Genomic DNA, 18,381 nt, shown 5'->3' on the forward strand with positions numbered 1-18,381 from the left:
CTCTTGAACTTCTATTTATAAGGTTCCTAAAGTAAATACTCTCTTGGATTCTATAAAATAAACTTTTATTCTTTTAATGACCTTTTAATTCTTTTAACCTTTTTTGCTTAAGCATTGTAAAATTATACACAAACACATATACAACACAGGCTCAAATGTACATACACAATTCTTATGTTATTGGTGGATTTACTAAAAAATAACTATTTCAGGTCAACAAAAAGGATGGAGGGACAAGAAAAGAGTGTAATCAAATATGTTATGAAGCTAAGGCACACGTAGGAGTTTATATTCTCTCGTGGACTATCTGATTTAACACTTTGGATGACAAAGGGAAAAGGAACCAGATAGTGTCTTCAGCTAGCATAGATGAAGAGAGGTTGTTAAGATCTCATCTGTTCCAGAAAAGTTATACATATTTATATATTATGCAAACGAGTATATATTTATATACTCGATCACTTTTTACAAAGATGTGAAAATGAACATTAAAATTCCATGAGGAACATTTCAGCAAATAATTAGAGAAAAAAATTAGTGAATAATAAGAGAGAAAACTATCAATTTTATAAATGTTGGCTGAAATAGTAAACAAATACAAAACTGTGTAGCTAAGTATGAGAACATAATCTAGCTAGGATGCCCATAAATTACCAAAAGTAAATTGTTAAGAGCCATAAGAATTTTCAAAAACTGACCAACAATGAACCTATGTAACTTCACAATTTGGGGTACACAGCTTAGCAAGTACATTCGTACCTGAGGAGCAGTTGGAGAGGCCATGTCTTTACTCAGACTATTTAAATATCAATCCTGCCTCTTATTGGCTCTATGATCTTCGGTAAGTACCTTAATTCTCTCCACCAGTTTCCTCACGTATTGAGAGAGAAAAGTGATAGATCTTACCTCATAGAGTTTATGAAGACTAAAGTTTCTGAGTATAAAGCACTTAAAACACCAGGCACACAGTTAAATGTCAATAAATGTTAGCTCTTAATTATTTGACTAATTCATTCTTGGTTCAAACAGAAGCTAGAATATATAGTGTTCTTGGCTTATGTTTTTCTGTGTCTCAATAACTTAAAAATCCATACTTCCCTCAATGTTTTGCAATATTCAATCATAAAATAATTAAATATTTATCTTTTATTAAACAATACACAAATGACAATATTAAATTTAATGATATAAATTTCTTAAACTAAATTTACAATACCCTTAATAAGATAAATTACAGGAGTAAAACCAGTATATTTTGGATAAAGTGGATAGTATTCAGTGTTATTTTACTAATTTTAATAAATGTATTAAGATAGAAACATTTTAAATTCATTTAAGATGGAATCTATTATATTACATAAAATTTAAAAACTAAATAAAACATGTGGATCTGTACTATTAAATAAAATGCACTTTTTCTTTCAGGCTCAGTAGCAATATTTTTTCTAAAATGTAGATCTATTTTACGTTACCTGAGAACTGATCATGCGCTGAGATGAGCGAGCAATATTAGCAGGCAGACCAAAGAAACTAGGTTTGTCATCCTCTGGAAGTTTCTCAATGACGGCACGATAGTCCTAAATATAGAGAAGTAAAAAATCAGTTTTTCACTAAAGATCAAGTTTACAACCACTGAAATCAGAAAGAACCAGAATATCACAAAGTATTAAATTGCTAGTTATTCATGTCACACTGTCTAGGTAAACCTCACTTTCAGTGTGTATAGTATTAACTCAGTTATCTAATGGAAATTCTCTTTGTCATGACTTCTTCATACTTAGATGATATTATACTTTCTTCTCTGACATTTCTCATAACTGAAGGGACCCTGAATTGATTAAAGCAAATATATATGAGTGGCTATGCCTGTTGTTGTTCAGTCGTTAGTTCGTGTACTAATCTTTCTGACCCCATGGACTGTGGCACGCCAGGCTTCCCTGTCCTTCACTATCTCCCAGAGTTGGCTTGAGTCGGTGATGCTATCTCACCATCTCTCTGCTTCCCTCTTCTTTTGCCTTCTATCTTTCCCAGCATCAGGGTCTTTTCCAAGGAGTCGGCTCTTCGCATCAAGTGGTCCACATATTGGAGCTTCAGCTTCATCATCAGTCCTTCCAATGAATACTCAGGGTTGATTTCCTTTAGGATGGACTGGTTGGATCTCCTTGTAGTCTAAGGGACTCTCAAGGGTCTTCTCCAACACCACAGTTCAAAAGCATCAATTCTTCAACACTCAGCCTTCTTTATGGTTCAATTCTCACATCCATACATGACTACTGGAAAAACCATAGCTTTCACTATATGACCCTTTGTCGGCAAAGTGATATCTCTGCTTTTTAATATGCTGTCCAGGTTTGTCATAGATTTTCTCCCAAGAAGTAAGTGTCTCTTAATTTCATGGCTGCAGTCACCATTCAAGGTGATTTTGGAGCCCAAGAAGAGAAAATCTGTCACTGCTTCTACTTTTTCTCCTTCTATTTGCCAGGAAGTGATGGGACTGGATGCCATAATCTTCGTTTTTTTGAATGCTGAGTTTGAAGCCAGGTTTTTCAACCTCCTCTTTCACCCTTATCAACAGGCTGGAAAGGCAGTCACTCCCTCACAAATGGCATATGGGGAACCTGGTGCTAAACTATTTGTAGACGACCCGTTTTTAGGTCAGGGTTTCATAGGTAGCAGAGCAGCTCCCTTGCTGCAATCTATTGAAAATCAGCCCTCAATGCAAGGGTTTGTAGAAGAAAAAAGTTTATTTTTTAGAAATTTAAAAAAAAAATTAAAAACAGCAAAATAAATTTTAAAAAGAGGTTCTTTAATTCCTCTTCACTTTCTGCCATAATATTTGAGGTTGTGGATATTTCTTTGGCAATCTTGATTCCAGCTTGTGAGTCATCCATCCCGGCATTTAACATAAGGTACTGAGTTGACTCACTGGAAAAGAGTCTGATGCTGGGAAGGATTGGGGGCGGGAGGAGAAGGGGACAACAGAGAATGAGATGGCTGGATGGCATCACCAACTCTATGGACATGAGTTTGAGTGAACTCAGGGAGTTGGTGATGGACAGGGAGGCCTGGCGTGCCGTGATTCATGGGGTCGCAAAAAGTCGGACACAACTGAGCGACTGAACTGAACTCTGCATAGAAGTTAAATGAGCAGGGTGACAATATACAGCCATGTCGTACTCCTTTCCCAATTTTGAACCAGTCTGTTGTTCTATGTAAGGCTTTAACCGACATACAAGTTTCTCAGGAGACAGGTAAGGTGGTCTGATATTCCCATCTCTTTAAGAATTTTCCACAGTTTGCTGTGATCCCATATAGTCAAAGGCTTTTGCGTAGTCAGTGAAGCAGAAGTGGATGTTTCTTCTCAAATTCTCTTGCTTTCTCTATGATCCAACGAATGCAATTTGATCTCTGGTTCTTCTGTGTTCAGCTGCTTCAGTCATGTCCAACTCTTTGCAACCCCATGAACTGTGGTCCACCAGGCTTCTCTGTCCATGGAATTTCCAAGGCAAGAGTACTGCAGTGGACTGACATTTCCTCCTCCAGGGAATCTTCCCAACCCAGGAATCGAACTTTCATCTCCTGTGTCTCCTGCACTGGCAGATTCTCACTGTGTGGTACCTCTGCCTTTTCTAAATCCAGCTTGTATATCTGGAAGTTCTTGGTTCATGTACTGCTGAAGCCTAGCTTGAAGAATTTTGAACATAACCTTTATAGCATGCAAAATGAGTGCATTTGTATGGTAGTTTGAGCATTCTTTGGCACTGCCCTTCTTTGGGATTGGAATGAAAATTGACCTTTCCCAGTCCTGTGGTCACTGCTCAGTTTTCAAAATTTGCTGACATACTGAGAGCAGCACTTTAACAGCATCATCCTTTAAGATTTTTAAATAGCTGGAATCCTGTAACCTACCAAAGACTAATCAGCAGAGTGTAGCTCTGCTTATAATGAAATAAATACTCTAACAATCTTTTTTTTTTTAAACTTATAGAACCCTCAGAAACATATACACCCACAGTATAATGTACAAGAACTGCCCTGTAAATTGCTTTACTATAAAGCAATTCCAGTTAGTCTTCACTGGTGAGGTGTGATGAAATGCATCAATAATCCTATCCTGTCATCCCAAGACTTACTGTAAGCACTACAAAGGCTTGATTTGTCAAGCATTCACCCAAACACTTTCCACTTCAGATGCTAGATAGGAAACTAAGAGTAGACCAAGATGATTTATTCAGTTTGGTCCAAAGATGGGAATTGTTTTGTTTGTTTTCATGAAGAGACAAGTTTATTTTAAGGCAGGTATTCTATATGGACCTAAACTATTCTTGCTGAAGTGGGATAAATTATTTTTAATGGAGCAGTCTCATCTTCTGCCCCCACCCCCTTCATCCTTTCTCATCCTTCGCAGCTGCCTCTCAAGAATTTCCAAGACACAGGTTCTGGAGTTAAACTCCAGGAAGTATGTCAAAGTTTGAAAAGAAATGCTGTTCTCTGAAATTTTTCCTCTCCTATAGCGCAGTAAACTTCCTTAAGGTGTTCAGTCACAACATATTAATAGACATGCATAAATATATATGTATTATATGTGAGTGTATACTTGTGTATATGCATGCATTTGTGCATGTGTGTGTGTGTATCTAAGCATTCTCCTCTCCTGGGAAACTTTGGCTTTCTCCTTCTATGTAAATCAATTAAATAGAAAGCTAAACACTGACTCTAGTGAATCATCTTATAATTTTTATATTTTAAAAAAATTTTGTTTTCTTTTTTCTTTTTATTATCTTTTTTGGCTGTGCCTTGCAGTATATGAGATCTTAGTTCCCTGACCAGAGATTGAACTCATGACCACTGCCTGTGGAAGCGTGGAGTCCTAACCACTGGAACACCAGGGAATTCACATAACCATCTTATAATTTTAAAACTATTGTTTTCTTTGTATTTATACACTTGGTTCATTTTTAAATATCTGTGAAACTTTCTCACTGAGACTGGGGCATCTTCTCTACTTTGGACGGTTTCCTAAATGACACCTCTACATATCCAAACTGATTTATTCTCACTTGGACACAAAAGAATGTATACCAAATGATACCCTTTACATGAAGTAGAGAGAGGCAAAACTGAACACAGGTTGTTGGAAATTAGGTTAATGTATCCTGTGCGGGGAGACAGTAACTAAAAGGGGAAGGAATTCCAGGGAGCTGATAATGTTGTTTCTTGGTTCCAGTGCTGGTTATACTCATGTGTTCAATGTACAAGTATGCACTGAATTGTGCACTTACGACATCTACTTTTCTATATATTTTTTATTTTTCAATTTAAACTTCAAACAATAGAGACAAAAGACTTGTCAGGGTATGCTAACACGTGTACTATATATTTATCAGAAATAAATATATAATAATAAATATCAGTGATATTTCTGACTCCAAGTTTCTTCTACTAAAAAGTAAAGTACTGATGCATCAAGTGATCCACAAAGTCTTGAACAGGGTTATTGTTGAGCAAATGTTCAATGAGTATTGTTGAATGATTAACTGAATGGAAGATAGGGAAAAATAAAATAGATGGAATACTTAAAAAAACAGATATGATATTCAATAAGAGTAACATATTTAATATTGGCAGTTAAGATTTTATTTTTTGATTTATGTTACTAAAACAAAGGCATTTTCTTAAAAAATCTTTGAATGAGAGAAAAGGCACAATACTGAAAGAAACATATAATTAAATATATGTATATTTTGTAATTCATGAAGAAACATGTAATTTAAATACTCTAGGCAATAAAACGGAGAAGGCAATGGCAAGCCACTCCAGTACTATTGCCTAGAAAATCCCATGGATGGAGAAGCCTGGTAGGCTGCAGTCCGTGGGGTCGCTGAGGGTCGGACATGACTGAGCGACTTCACTTTCACTTTTCACTTTCACACATTGGAGAAGGAAATGGCAACCCACTCCAGTGTTCTTGCCTGGAGAATCCCAGGGACAGGGGAGCCTGGTGGGCTTCTGTCTATGGGGTCACACAGAGTCGGACACAGCTGAAGTGACGCAGCAGCAGCAGCAGCAGCAGGCAATAAAAACTTTTTTCGGGGGCATTTACACAAATACAAATTGGTAGTAAAATAAACTAAAATTGAATTCTTTGAGCTACATTTTGTACTATTTTCTGGAAAAGATGACTGCATTCTAGGAAACTTCTATAAGATGACTTAAAGCAAAAAGCTACAGTCAAAATAAATTATATAAACAAAAATGTTGGTATGAAATCTTTTTAGATTAACTATTCTTATAGCTTTAGAACTACTTTAAATTTATAAACCAGAGTATGAAATAGACATCTGTTGAATAATATTTGCTTTTTTCAAATTTACTGTATCAGAGCACTCTCATAATTACAAACAAGTAGCATACCCTCCCATTCCAGATCTTCCCAGCAGCCCTACAGTTTAAAAAGTTTCCTAAGCCACCACTTTCAAGATGTATCTATCGATCAATACTATTATCATCAATCAATGCTCAAGCAATAGGACACCTAACTAGAGTTTAGAGAATCAGGCTGCATATTGACTTAATAAGTAATAATCCATATTTGTGAGTGATGACTGCTTCTACTTGTGAAAATAAACAACACATTTTTAACAATATAAGAAATTATGCAAGTTTCAATCTGATAATAAATTGAAAATAATTAATTTTACCTACCAAAATGCTGCAGGATTTTGGCAGAGATATGGAGTATGGAAAAACGCTTTTCTTGTTCCTTTGGCTTAATACATCAATTATTGAAGAATTAAAAAATTGCTTCAGGTATGATTGAAGAACTCTAAGGTCAAAGTAGTTATCTATGCGTCCTCCATAAATAGCATTTTCAAGCAAACCATGTACAAATTCCCACTGTACATCTTTAGAACCTATAATTTTAAAAAAATTTGTTTCATTTCTAAGATATTAGAAATTTTCTAAAAATATTCTAAAATATTAAACAAATTTCAGGCTCCAGCTATATTTATAGACTATAATAATACATATTTAAAGCATTTAAATTATTCCTTAAGGCTTGATATTAACATTAATGCTCATCAATATTAGAGCTTCGCTGGTAGCTCAGCTGGTAAAGAATCTGCCTGCAATATGGAAGACCTGGGTTCGATCCCTGGGTTGGGAAGATCTCCGGGAGAAGGGAACATCAGCTGGAGAAGGAAACGGCTATCCACTCCAATATTCTCGTCTGGAGAATTCCATGGAATGTATAGTCCACGGTGTTGCAAAGAGTCAGATGTGAATGAGCAACTTTCACTTTCCAGCCTTGATATTAACATCAATGCTCATTAATATTATTAATATAATCACAGAGGGCCAGTTCCAGGAAGGGAGTTATCACCATAGATAAGTACAGTATGAACTAGATATGGTGGTCAGGAAGGAACCTGGCAAAGTCTTTTAAAATTCCTCTCTGCTTCCCACTGTCTCTGCATAGCCCAGTGATTTCCTTCCAAACATCTGCTTTTTCGCATCTCCCCATAAACAGCCTTTCTCCCTTTTGAAGGCTAAAACCACTACCCCCACTTCATGACATTTTTGTCTTTAGTTGAAGGTGGTATCTAGGGTAAGAGCTTCAGCCATTTTAGCAGGCTACTTGGTTTTCTTGGGTCTCTCACATATACACAAATTATTAATTTTTTTTGTTTTGTTTATTTGTTGTGCTGTGCTTACTCACTCAGTCATGCTTGACTCTCTGCAACCCCATGGACTGTAGCCCACCAGGCTCCTCTGTCCATGGGATTCTCTAGGCAAGAATACTGGAGTGGGTTGTCATGCCCTTCTCCAAGGGATCTTCCCAACCCAGGGATCAAACCCAGGTCTCCTTCTTTGCAGGCAGCTTCTTTACCGCCTGAGCCACCATCTTCCCTTATTAATTTATTTCATGTCAATTTAATTCTTTGACCAGTCAGAAAAACCTAGAAGGGTAGAGGAAAATTACTTTCTCCACGACAGCAGTAAATGCAGAGACACTTTTTCACTCTACCTACTTAAGTTCACTGATAGCATTACTAGCTTAGTTCTATTTCATTACTATAAAATTCAATGAATTTTTCTCCATTTTTACATTTAATTCTCCAGATGTGGAAGTCCCTTAATATCAGGAAATTTTGTAATCATAAGATTGTATAGCTAAGACTTTATCATGAGATTCAATATAATTTAAAAGCATCTTACTTTTACAATAATTTCAGTGGTATGATATATATATATATATCATATGATGTCATTAATTAATTCCATCATAAGCTGGAAACATAATGATAAACAAATCATTCACTTTCTCTGAGCTTTGGCTTCCTCATCTTAAAAGGGCACTAATAATATAAGCCTCATAGTGATATCGGAGAAGGCAATGGCAAGCCACTCCAGTACTCTTGCCTAGAAAATCCCATGGACGGAGGAGCCTGGTGGGCTGCAGTCCATGGGGTCGCTACGAGTCAGACATGACTGAGCGACTTCACTTTCACTTTCACTTTCACACATTGGAGAAGGAAATGGCAACCCACTCCAGTGTTCTTGCCTGGAGAATCCCAGGGATGGGGGAGCCTGGTGGGCTTCCGTCTATGGGGTCACACAGAGTCGGACGCGACTGAAGTGACTTAGCAGCAGCAGCAGCAGCAGCATAGTGATATAATAAAAATAAATGTTCAAAAGCCTTTTGGGAAATTACGAAGTTTCTAAGCAAGATAAAATACTAGTAAATATCCTCAAAAATATGTTTTAAAATAAATATTTAAAACAACTCATGTAAATCATAAAATTAATTGCCCCTTAGCACAAAATGAGGAAATGCTGCATCATGTGTAGAAGGAATGAAGGAGATGCTTCCAGAATGCGTAACATTCTGTTTATAGGTTTTGGACTAGTTACAAAGGTTCACGTTTTGAAAATCTATTGAATTGTACATTTATGTATACTTTTCTGATGTATAACTCAAAAAAATTTAAATAAGCAAGAAAACAATGGGGAACAAATAAATTAATATCCTTCCTACTGCTAACACATACCTGACAGAAGACAGACAATCTCAGAATGGCATACTAGATAGCACTGAGAATAAATGGACTCTAATAGATATGTAACCATATGGATGACTCTTTCAAATACAACATTAGCTGAAAGAATCTAAATATTAAAGAGTACATGATGTATGATTTCAATTTTAAAAAACAGGCAAACCCAGTCTAAATAGGTAGGTGCCTGGTTTTACCACAGGAATACAGGTGAGGGAACTTGGAGAACAGTAGTGACTGGAAGGCAGCATTAGAGTATAATCTGAAGCATTGGTAATGTTCTGTTTCTTGATAAGAGACTCTCACCTCTTTTATTCAAAATAGCTTAGAAATTCCTAGCCAGAGAAAAGAGAGAAGAAAAAGAAATAAAAGGAATTCAAATTGGAAAGGATGAAGTTAAACTGCTGCTGCTTCCACATTACAGTCTATACACATAAAATCCTAAAGGTGAAACCAGAAAACTACTAGAGCTCATCAGCAAGTTTAGTAAAGTTGCAGAATACAAAATTAATATATAGAAATGTTCAGTTCAGTTCAGTTCAGTCGCTCAGTCGTGTCCGACTCTCCGTGACCCCATGAATTACAGCACACCAGGCCTCCCTGTCCATCACCAACTCCCGGAGTACACTCAAACTCATGTCCACAGAGTCGGTGATGCCATCCAGCCATATCATTCTCCGTCGTCCCCAAATGTTACACTTGTATAAAATAACAACAAAACATCAGAAAGAGAAATCAAGGAAATAACCCCATGTACTATCATATTAAAAGTATATAATACCTAGGAATAGACCTACCAAAGGAGGTGAAAGACCCATACTCTGAAGACACAGATGAAAGAAACTGAAGACAACACAAAGAGAAGGAAAGAAGATATCCTGTGTCCTTACATTGTAAGCATCAATATTGTTAAAATGAGCATACTACCCAAGGCAATCTATCGACTCAATGCAATCCCTATCAAATTACCATTGGCATTTTTCACAGAACTGGAACAAAAATTAAATGTTTAATTCTACTGAAACACAAAAGATCCTGAATAGACAAAACAACCTTGAGAAAGAAGAATGGAGCTGGAGGAATCAAACTCCCTGACTTCAGACTATACTACAAAGCTACAGTAGTCAAAACCGTGTGGCACTGGCCCCAAAACAGACACTGAGATTAATATATCAGAATAAAAAGCCAAAAAGCAAATCCACACACTAAGGGCCAATTAATCTACAACAAAAGAAGCAAGAATATACAATGGAAAAAAAGACAGTCTTCAATAAGTGGTGATGGGAAAACTGGACAGCTATATGTAAAAGAATGAAATTGGAACATATTCTAACGTGAAATACAAAAATAAGCTAAATATGGATTAAAGACTTAGATGTGAGACTGGATATTATAAAACTCCTAGAGGAAAACATAGGCAGGATACTCTTTGACCTAAATCATAGTAATATTGTTTTGGACCTGTCTCCTAAATAAAAACGAGTAAAAATGAAAAAGTGAGACTTAATTAAACTTAAAAATTTTTTTACAACAAAGAAAACCATCAACAAAAACAAAAAGATAATGTATGGAATGGTAAAAAATATTGGCAAACAATAAGACCAACAGAGGATTAACTTCCAAAATATACAAATAGCATTTTTGTATACAAAATATACAAATATAATTCAATATAAAAAAAAAAAACTCAACCAAAAAAACAGATAGAAGACCTAAGTAGACATTTCTCCAAAAAGGACATACAGATGGCCAACAGGCACATGAAAAGATGCTCAATATTGCTAATAACTAGGAAAATGCAAATGAAAACTACAATGAGGTCATAATGGCCATCATTAAAAAGTCTACAAACAATAAATTCTAGACTGCATGGAGACAAGGGAGCCTCTGGCACTGTTGGTGGGAATATAAACTGATACAACCACTATGGAGAACAGTAGGAAGTTCCCTACAAAAACTAAAAATAGCGTTACCATACGATCCTGCCATCCCACTCCTCATACAGCCCTATTTACAATAGCCAAGACATGGAAACAACCTAAGTGCCCATCAAAAGATGAATGGATAAGGAGGAAATTATATATATATATATATATATTTATACACGTGCACGTGCACACACACACACACAGAGTAGAATATTACTCAGACATAAAGAAGGATAAAATAATACCATTTGCAGCATATAGATGGACCTATAAATTATTATACTAAGTCAGACAGGAAAAAAAACAAAAAACATTGTAAGATATCATTTTTCTCACTTTGCTGACAAAGGTCTGTCTAGTCAAAGCTAAGGTTTTTCCAGTGATCATGTATGGATGTGACAGTTTGACCATAAAGAAAGCGGAGTGCCAAAGAATTTATGCTTTTGAACTGTGGAAAAGACTCTTGAGAGCTCCCTGGACTGCAAGGAGATCTAACCAGTCCATCCTAAAGGAAAGCAGTCCTGAATATTCATTAGAAGGTCTGATGCTGAAGCTCCAAACTTTGGCCACCTGATGCAAAGCACTGACTCAACGGAAAAGACTCAGATGCTGGCAAAGATTGAAGGCGGGAGGAGAAGTGGATGACAGAGGATGAGATGGTTGGATGGCATCACCGACTAAATGGACATGAGTTTGAGCAAATTCCAGGTGTTGTTGGTGATGGATATGGAGGCCCGGCATGCTTCAGTCCATGGGGTCACAAAGAGTCGGACATGACTGAGTGACTGAACTAAATGATCACTTATATGTGGAATCTAAAAAAATGATGAACTTATTTGTAAAACAGAAATAAACTCACAGACATAGAAAACAAACTTATGGTTACCAAAGAGGAAATGGTGGGTTGGGATGAATTTGGAATTAACAGATACACACTACTACATATAAAATAAACAATAAAGATACACTATATAGCACCGGGAACTATATTCAATATCTTGCCATAATCTATATAGAAAACAATCTGAAAAAGAACACACACACATATATATGGACAACAGAATCACTTCTCCATATACACGAAACACTGTAAGCCAACTATACTTCAATAAAATGACAACAAAAAGAAGAAAACTTCAAAAAAATGGGACTTGGCCACATGCTAGATGTCTATCCTTATCCTTTTGTGGAAAACAAGTAAAATAATAAATTCTGATGCCATTAATTTAACAAAAAATAACAGTGCCTATTACCATGGGATATGCCCTGCTGCAGATTTTAAGGAGATAAAGAGTAAAAAAAAGTAGCCAGAGACCTTGCTTAATATAGATTAAACTCTAGTTGAAAGGACGAAGAAAATTTTTAAAATAAATGAATAAATAAGAAAGCACCTCAATGAATTAAAACAATAAAGCAGAACAAGGGAATAGAGAACAACTAGAAGATTACTTTAGATTTGGCGGTAACAAAAAACTTTTCTGAAGAGGACACCCCTAAGCCAAGGTGTGAGTGAAAAAAGGAGAAAACCACATAAAGGTCTGAGAGAAGAGCATTTCAGACAAAAGGAAGGATACCTATCAAAATCTTCAGGTAGGAACAAGCCTGGTTTGTTCAAGGAACAGAAAGAAGATAAACATGACTATAGGATTTAAAAGGAAATTGTCTACTTTACTTTACTTTTGGCCTCCCTGGTGGCTCAGCTGGTAAAGAACCAACCTGCAACGCGGGAGACCTACGTTCAATCCCTGGGTTTGGAAGATCCCCTGAAGAAGGGAAAAGCTACCCACTCCAGTATTCTGACCTGGAAAATACTATGGACTATATAGTCCACGGGGTCACAAAGAGTCAGACGTGACTGAGTGACTTTCACTTTCACTTTACTTTTCTAAAAAATAAATTTGGTTACTCTGTGGAGAAGTTTTGAAAGACACTATTGCTTGGACTACCAAGGCATTGATAAAATTGAAAAAACTGAACAGAATCTTGATGTGATTTGGACACGAAGGGGAAGGGGACAGAAACTGCCAAAGCACTGGATATCTGAGGATTAGAAAAAGAGAAGATTCCAGGGTGAGTGATGGGTTTTGAAGGTGAACAATGTCATGGATGGTGGTACCACTTGCTGGAATGGGGCAGACTCATGGAAGAGTAATTTGGCAAGGCTGCAGGGTGGGAGGGAGAGACAAGAATCTAGAGTTCTATTTGGGGTGGTTTTAAGCTTGAGAGTCCTATCAACATATTCTTCTCTAGGACATCAGTTCAGTTCAATTCAGGTCAGTCGCTCTGTTGTGTCCAACTCTTTGCGACCCCATGAATCACAGCACGCCAGGCCTCCCTGTCCATCACCAACTCCCGGAGTTCACTCAAACTCATGTCCATAGAGTCGGTGATGCCATCCAGCCATCTCATTCTCTGTCGTCCCCTTCGCCTCCCGCCCCCAATCCCTCCCAGCATCATAGTCTTTTCCAGTGAGTCAACTCGTCGCATGAGGTGGCCAAAGTATTGCAGTTTCAGCTTTAGCATCAGTCCTTCCAGTGAACACCCAGGACTGACCTCCTTTAGAATGGACTGGTTGGATCTCCGTGCAGTCCAAGGGACTCTCAAGAGTCTTCTCCAACACCACAGGTCAGTCTCTATGACATAACTCTTGTATACTCTGGTGTCCCCTTGAGTTGGCCCTGCACAGTGATACTCAGGGAGTGGACCAGTCCTGTCTTTATGAGCAGCGAGCTAGGTGGTCTCAAGGGATCTTAGTATATGGTTTTGTTTGCTGTCCTATTTTAGTCTATTATTTGTACCTTTATTCCTGATTTTACTTAATGGCACAATTATGATTCTACAGATTCTTAGTCTACCATATTCCTGAATTTTAATAGCTCTTTTGAAAATTATTAATAATTCAGTTATGAATAATTCAGTAGAAGCCTGAAACTGCTGAAGGCCAAAAAGTAGAGACAAGGTCTTTCTAGCTTTCTGCTTCCTGGGAGCTACAGATCAACCAGAAATCTAACAGATTATATCAAAGCCAATGACTACAATCGATAATATAAAAACTTTTACAAGCATAGCATTCAGAACATAACATACAAAATTAAAAGCAAATTTTATAACGGAAGTCAAGTCACTCTTGAAAAAAACGTATTTTTAATAAGACCTCAAAAGTTTTTTCATTGATACCAGAGATCAAAGTTTTCATCATGAGAACTTACCATCAAAGAGTCTGTCAATAATGTTGTACCCAGCACGAAGATCTGATAAAGAAAACTCATAAAACTTGGTCCAACCCTATCAAAACAAATTTAAAAATGTTAAAGAACTATAAGCAGTATTCAAAGATATATATGCATGTATAACTGTCCTGACAATCTTAAAAAGAATATTCAATATAGGCTAAAAGAAAAAATACAGTCCCTGAGAATTAATAAAAATAATAAGATAATACAGCTAAACTTTATTAAATATTACATAAAATATGTAAATATATATGGCATTTTTGAAAGACAGCCAGGAAATGGTGAAGTGTTGGTGTCTTGGGAATATAAACTTAGTAGGCAGGGGATAAGGAAGGAGACGACTAAATTTTAATTTGGAAGCACTTTCATAGCTTTTAAATTTATACTATGTATCACAATAAAAAACTGAAATCTAGCTTCATTTTTAAAATATAAGTTTTGCTTTCTCAATTAAAGTGCATCACTATTTTTCATGTATCCATCAGAATTAATAGGTACATTAAGCTAAAGACGAATGTCACAGAAATTAGGGAAAAAGGCTTTGGAGGAAGGTAAGCCTGGCCACTTCCAAACTCCATAGCTTTTTAGGTATGATTCCTTCAGCAAGTTAATTATCATTGAAATTCACTGTCCCGTGTTTATAAAATGAAAATAATAAGCATACCCTTTGATAAGTATAACACATAACTGTATGAAACAACACGCTGCTATATTATTTACTCTTCCATTTGTTTGACAAGTATTTATTGACAGGCTGTGTGCTATGCAGAAGTTTAGAAGTTAAGCACTTCTAAACACCCATTTATTTCATTTAATCCTCACAATGAAGGTAAATATGATCATTTTACAGTCAAGGGAACTTATCAGGAGTTAGAGTAATTTACTAAAGCAAGGAAATTCTACAGTGAGGACTCAAACTGCAGAACTTTGCTCTTATTTTGACTTGTAACTGAAATATAGAGAAAGGTTCAAAGGTGGGCAGGTGAGGAGGGCAGTTTGGGGAAAGTTATCCCAACAGAAGTAGACAAAGTTTAACAAAGAAGATGGGAAAAATTTAAAGACAGAAGAGCAACAAAATTTGGGCTAAGACAGGCATCTGGCGAGAAAGTGAGAGCATGGTACCAGGCAGGACTGCCAAAGCAATGAAAGAACATGGTCTATTGGTGGTTTAACAAAATAAGCGAGACGCTATAGTGAGAATACTTGATGGATTCAAAGACCATAAAGAAGTCTTGTGTGACTGAGGCATAGAGTACAAATGGGAAGTGTAGGGAGGCTATGGGTAAAACACTGTCCATGGGGTCGCGAAGAGTCAGACACGACTGAGAGACTTCACTTTCACTTTTCACTTTCATGCACTGGAGAAGGAAATGGCAACCCACTCCAGTGTTCCTGCCTGGAGAATCCCAGGAACAGGGGAGCCTCGTGGGCTGCCGTCTGTGAGGTCACACAGAGTCGGACATGACTGACGCCACTTAGCAGAAGCAAGAATAACTCCCATGCTTCTAACTTAAGTAAACAGATATTAATGCCTATTATTGAGCAGGCTATACTGAAGGAAAAACAGGTATGAGAATTCACTTTTCAAACACTGAGATGACTGTGAGAATTTAACCATAGAAATAATACTTTAACAATGATGGCTTATGATGGTTCGCACATTGTTCTCAACTCTTTAATTCAAAACGATATGAACTAGATAGCTATATGCAGTCCAGAAGATTAACAGAAAATATGGAATTGGAGATACACATTTATAAACCATGGGGCCTCCCTGGTGGGTCAGATGGTAAAGACTCTGCCTGCAGTCCCGGGTTCAATTCCTGATCAGGAAGATCCCCTGGAGAACAGAATGGCTACCCACTCCAGTACTGTCGCCTGGAGAATTTCATGGACAGGGGAGTCTGGCAGGTTGCAGTACACGTGGTCACAAACAGTCAGACACAACTAAGTGATTAACACTTCACAAATCATCAATCAAATTAAGACATAACAGTTAGCTACTTATACTAAATTGTAAAAATATTCTAATAAAAAATGTTCACCTTAGAATATATCCAAGACATGTTCTTACTTACCTGTGGAATGTAATTTCTTCTTTCTTGGCATGCAGCATGAAACCATGCAAAACTGAAAAGAGCATGAGCTCGATGTATGTTATCTTTTTTGCTAATTTGCTCAGGAGTCCAAGATTCATAAGTACGCATCAAATTCTTCTTTAAACCTGGAGGTGACTACAGAAAAAAATATTGAATTTATTGTTAAGTTCAGTTCAGTTGCTCAGTTGTGTCCGACTCTTTGCGACACCATGAATCACAGCATGCCAGGCCTCCCTGTCCATCACCAACTCCCAGAGTTCACTCAAACTCATGTCCATCGAGTCAGTGATGCCATCCAGCCACCTCATTCTCTGTTGTCCCCTTCTCCTCCCGCCCCCAATCCTTCCCAGCATCAGAGTCTCTTCCAGTGAGTCAACTCGTCGCATGAGGTGGCCAAAGTACTGGAGTTTCAGCTTTAGCATCAGTCCTTCCAATGAACACCCAGGATTGATCTCCTTTAGAATGGACTGGTTCAATCTCCGTGCAGTCCAAGGGACTCTCAAGAGTCTTCTCCATCAGTATTTAATATATTTGAAAACATATTTTAATGAAGAAATTTTTCATCATTACCAAGATTAATAAACTATTTTAATGTTAACTTCAAAATGTATAAATATAAAACAAGCTTTAAAATCCTTACACCTAATAGACCATCTCAAAATTTCAAAATAATTTTTTAATTTAAAAAAACCTACATAACTAAATTGGTTCCAAAATGGGAAAGGAATACATCAAGGCTGTATATTGTCATGCTGCTTATTTAATTTATATGCAGAGTAATTCATGCAAAATGCCGGACTGGATGAAGCACAAGATGGAATCAAGACTGCCAGGAGAAACATCAATAACCTCAGATATGCAGATGACACCACTCTTACAGCCGAAAGCGAAGAGGAACTAAACAGCCTCTTGATGGAAGTGAAAGAGGAGAGTGAAAACATTGGCTTAAAACTCAACATTCAAAAAACTAAGATCTTGGCATCCGGTCCCATCACTTCATGGCAAACAGATGGGGAAACAATGGAAACTATGATAGACATTATGTTCTTGGGCTCCAAAGTTACTCCATGGTGACTTCAGCCATGAAATTAAAAGATGTTTGCTCCTTGGAAGAAAAGCTATGACCAATCCAGACAGCATATTAAAAAAGCAGAGACATTACTTTGCCAACAAAGGTCTGTCTAGTCAAAGCTATGGTTTTTCCAGTGGTCATGTATGGACGTGAGAGTTGGGCCATAAACGAAAACTGAGCGCCAAAGAATTGATGCTTTTGAACTGTGGTGTTGGAGAAGACCCTTAAGAGTCCCTTGGACTGCAAGGAGATCTAACCAGTCCATCCTAAAGGAAATCAGTCCTGACTATTCAGTGGAAAGACTGATGCTGAAGCTGAAATTCCAATACTTTGGCCACCTGATCCGAAGTGCTGACCATTGGAAAAGACCCTGATGCTGGGAAAGATTGAAGGCAGGATGAGAAAGGGATGACAGAGGATGAGATGGCTGGATGGCATCACCGACTTGATGGACATGAGTTTGAGCAAGCTCCTGGAGTTGGTGATAGACAGGGAAGCCTGGCATGCTGCAGTCCATGGGGATACAAAGTCAGACACGACTGAGCAACTGAACTGACTGACATAACCAGCAAAATTCAAAATAACCAAATAAATTTTATATGACTACAGTATTTTACTGAAACATTAATTTACATTACAAATACAGTACTGATTATTACATGGCAGGTGTTTTATAGTTCAGTATGTCAGTTCTTTCTCTCCAGTACTATTTAAAATTCTAGGAGGACTTCAAATTACTCTTTACAATATCAACTAATCTTCCTTGAATATTAGTCCATTTTACTAAGTGCTTATAACCTGACCTTGCTAGGCTTATAACACAAACCGAAACCCAGGAAACTGTACATTAGACAACTACTACTCAAAAAACACTTGTCCACATGTCCAGAATCCATTTATATTATACTGTTAAATTATAAAAATGAAAGAAGAAAAATTATGAATTCTTGGAAAAAGAACAAAATAAACTCATTTCAAAAATTAGCTTGT

The 18,381-nt window shown here is 37.0% G+C and overlaps 1 protein-coding gene across 4 annotated transcripts in view; it reads right to left on the reverse strand.

The window, feature by feature from the left end:
• Nucleotides 1-18,381, reverse strand: part of DYNC2H1 (dynein cytoplasmic 2 heavy chain 1) — a 460,552-nt gene that overhangs the window by 160,321 nt on the left and 281,850 nt on the right. For 3 of the 4 annotated variants that reach the window (XM_055422858.2, XM_055422857.2, XM_055422859.2), the window contains exons 79-82: nucleotides 16,299-16,454; nucleotides 14,197-14,272; nucleotides 6,706-6,914; nucleotides 1,473-1,577 (exon numbers count right to left, since the gene is read on the reverse strand). In XM_055422858.2, coding sequence (XP_055278833.2) covers nucleotides 1,473-1,577; nucleotides 6,706-6,914; nucleotides 14,197-14,272; nucleotides 16,299-16,454 — 546 coding nt within the window. Of the gene's footprint in view, nucleotides 1-1,472; nucleotides 1,578-6,705; nucleotides 6,915-7,799; nucleotides 7,962-14,196; nucleotides 14,273-16,298; nucleotides 16,455-18,381 lie in introns of those variants that run through there. The other variant, XM_055422860.2, reaches the window with a different exon arrangement.

The sequence above is a fragment of the Moschus berezovskii genome, chromosome 14, assembly GCF_049115385.1.
Source record: "Moschus berezovskii isolate FMDL1 chromosome 14, NW_MosBer_1.0, whole genome shotgun sequence".
NCBI classification, from domain to species: Eukaryota; Metazoa; Chordata; class Mammalia; order Artiodactyla; family Moschidae; genus Moschus; species Moschus berezovskii.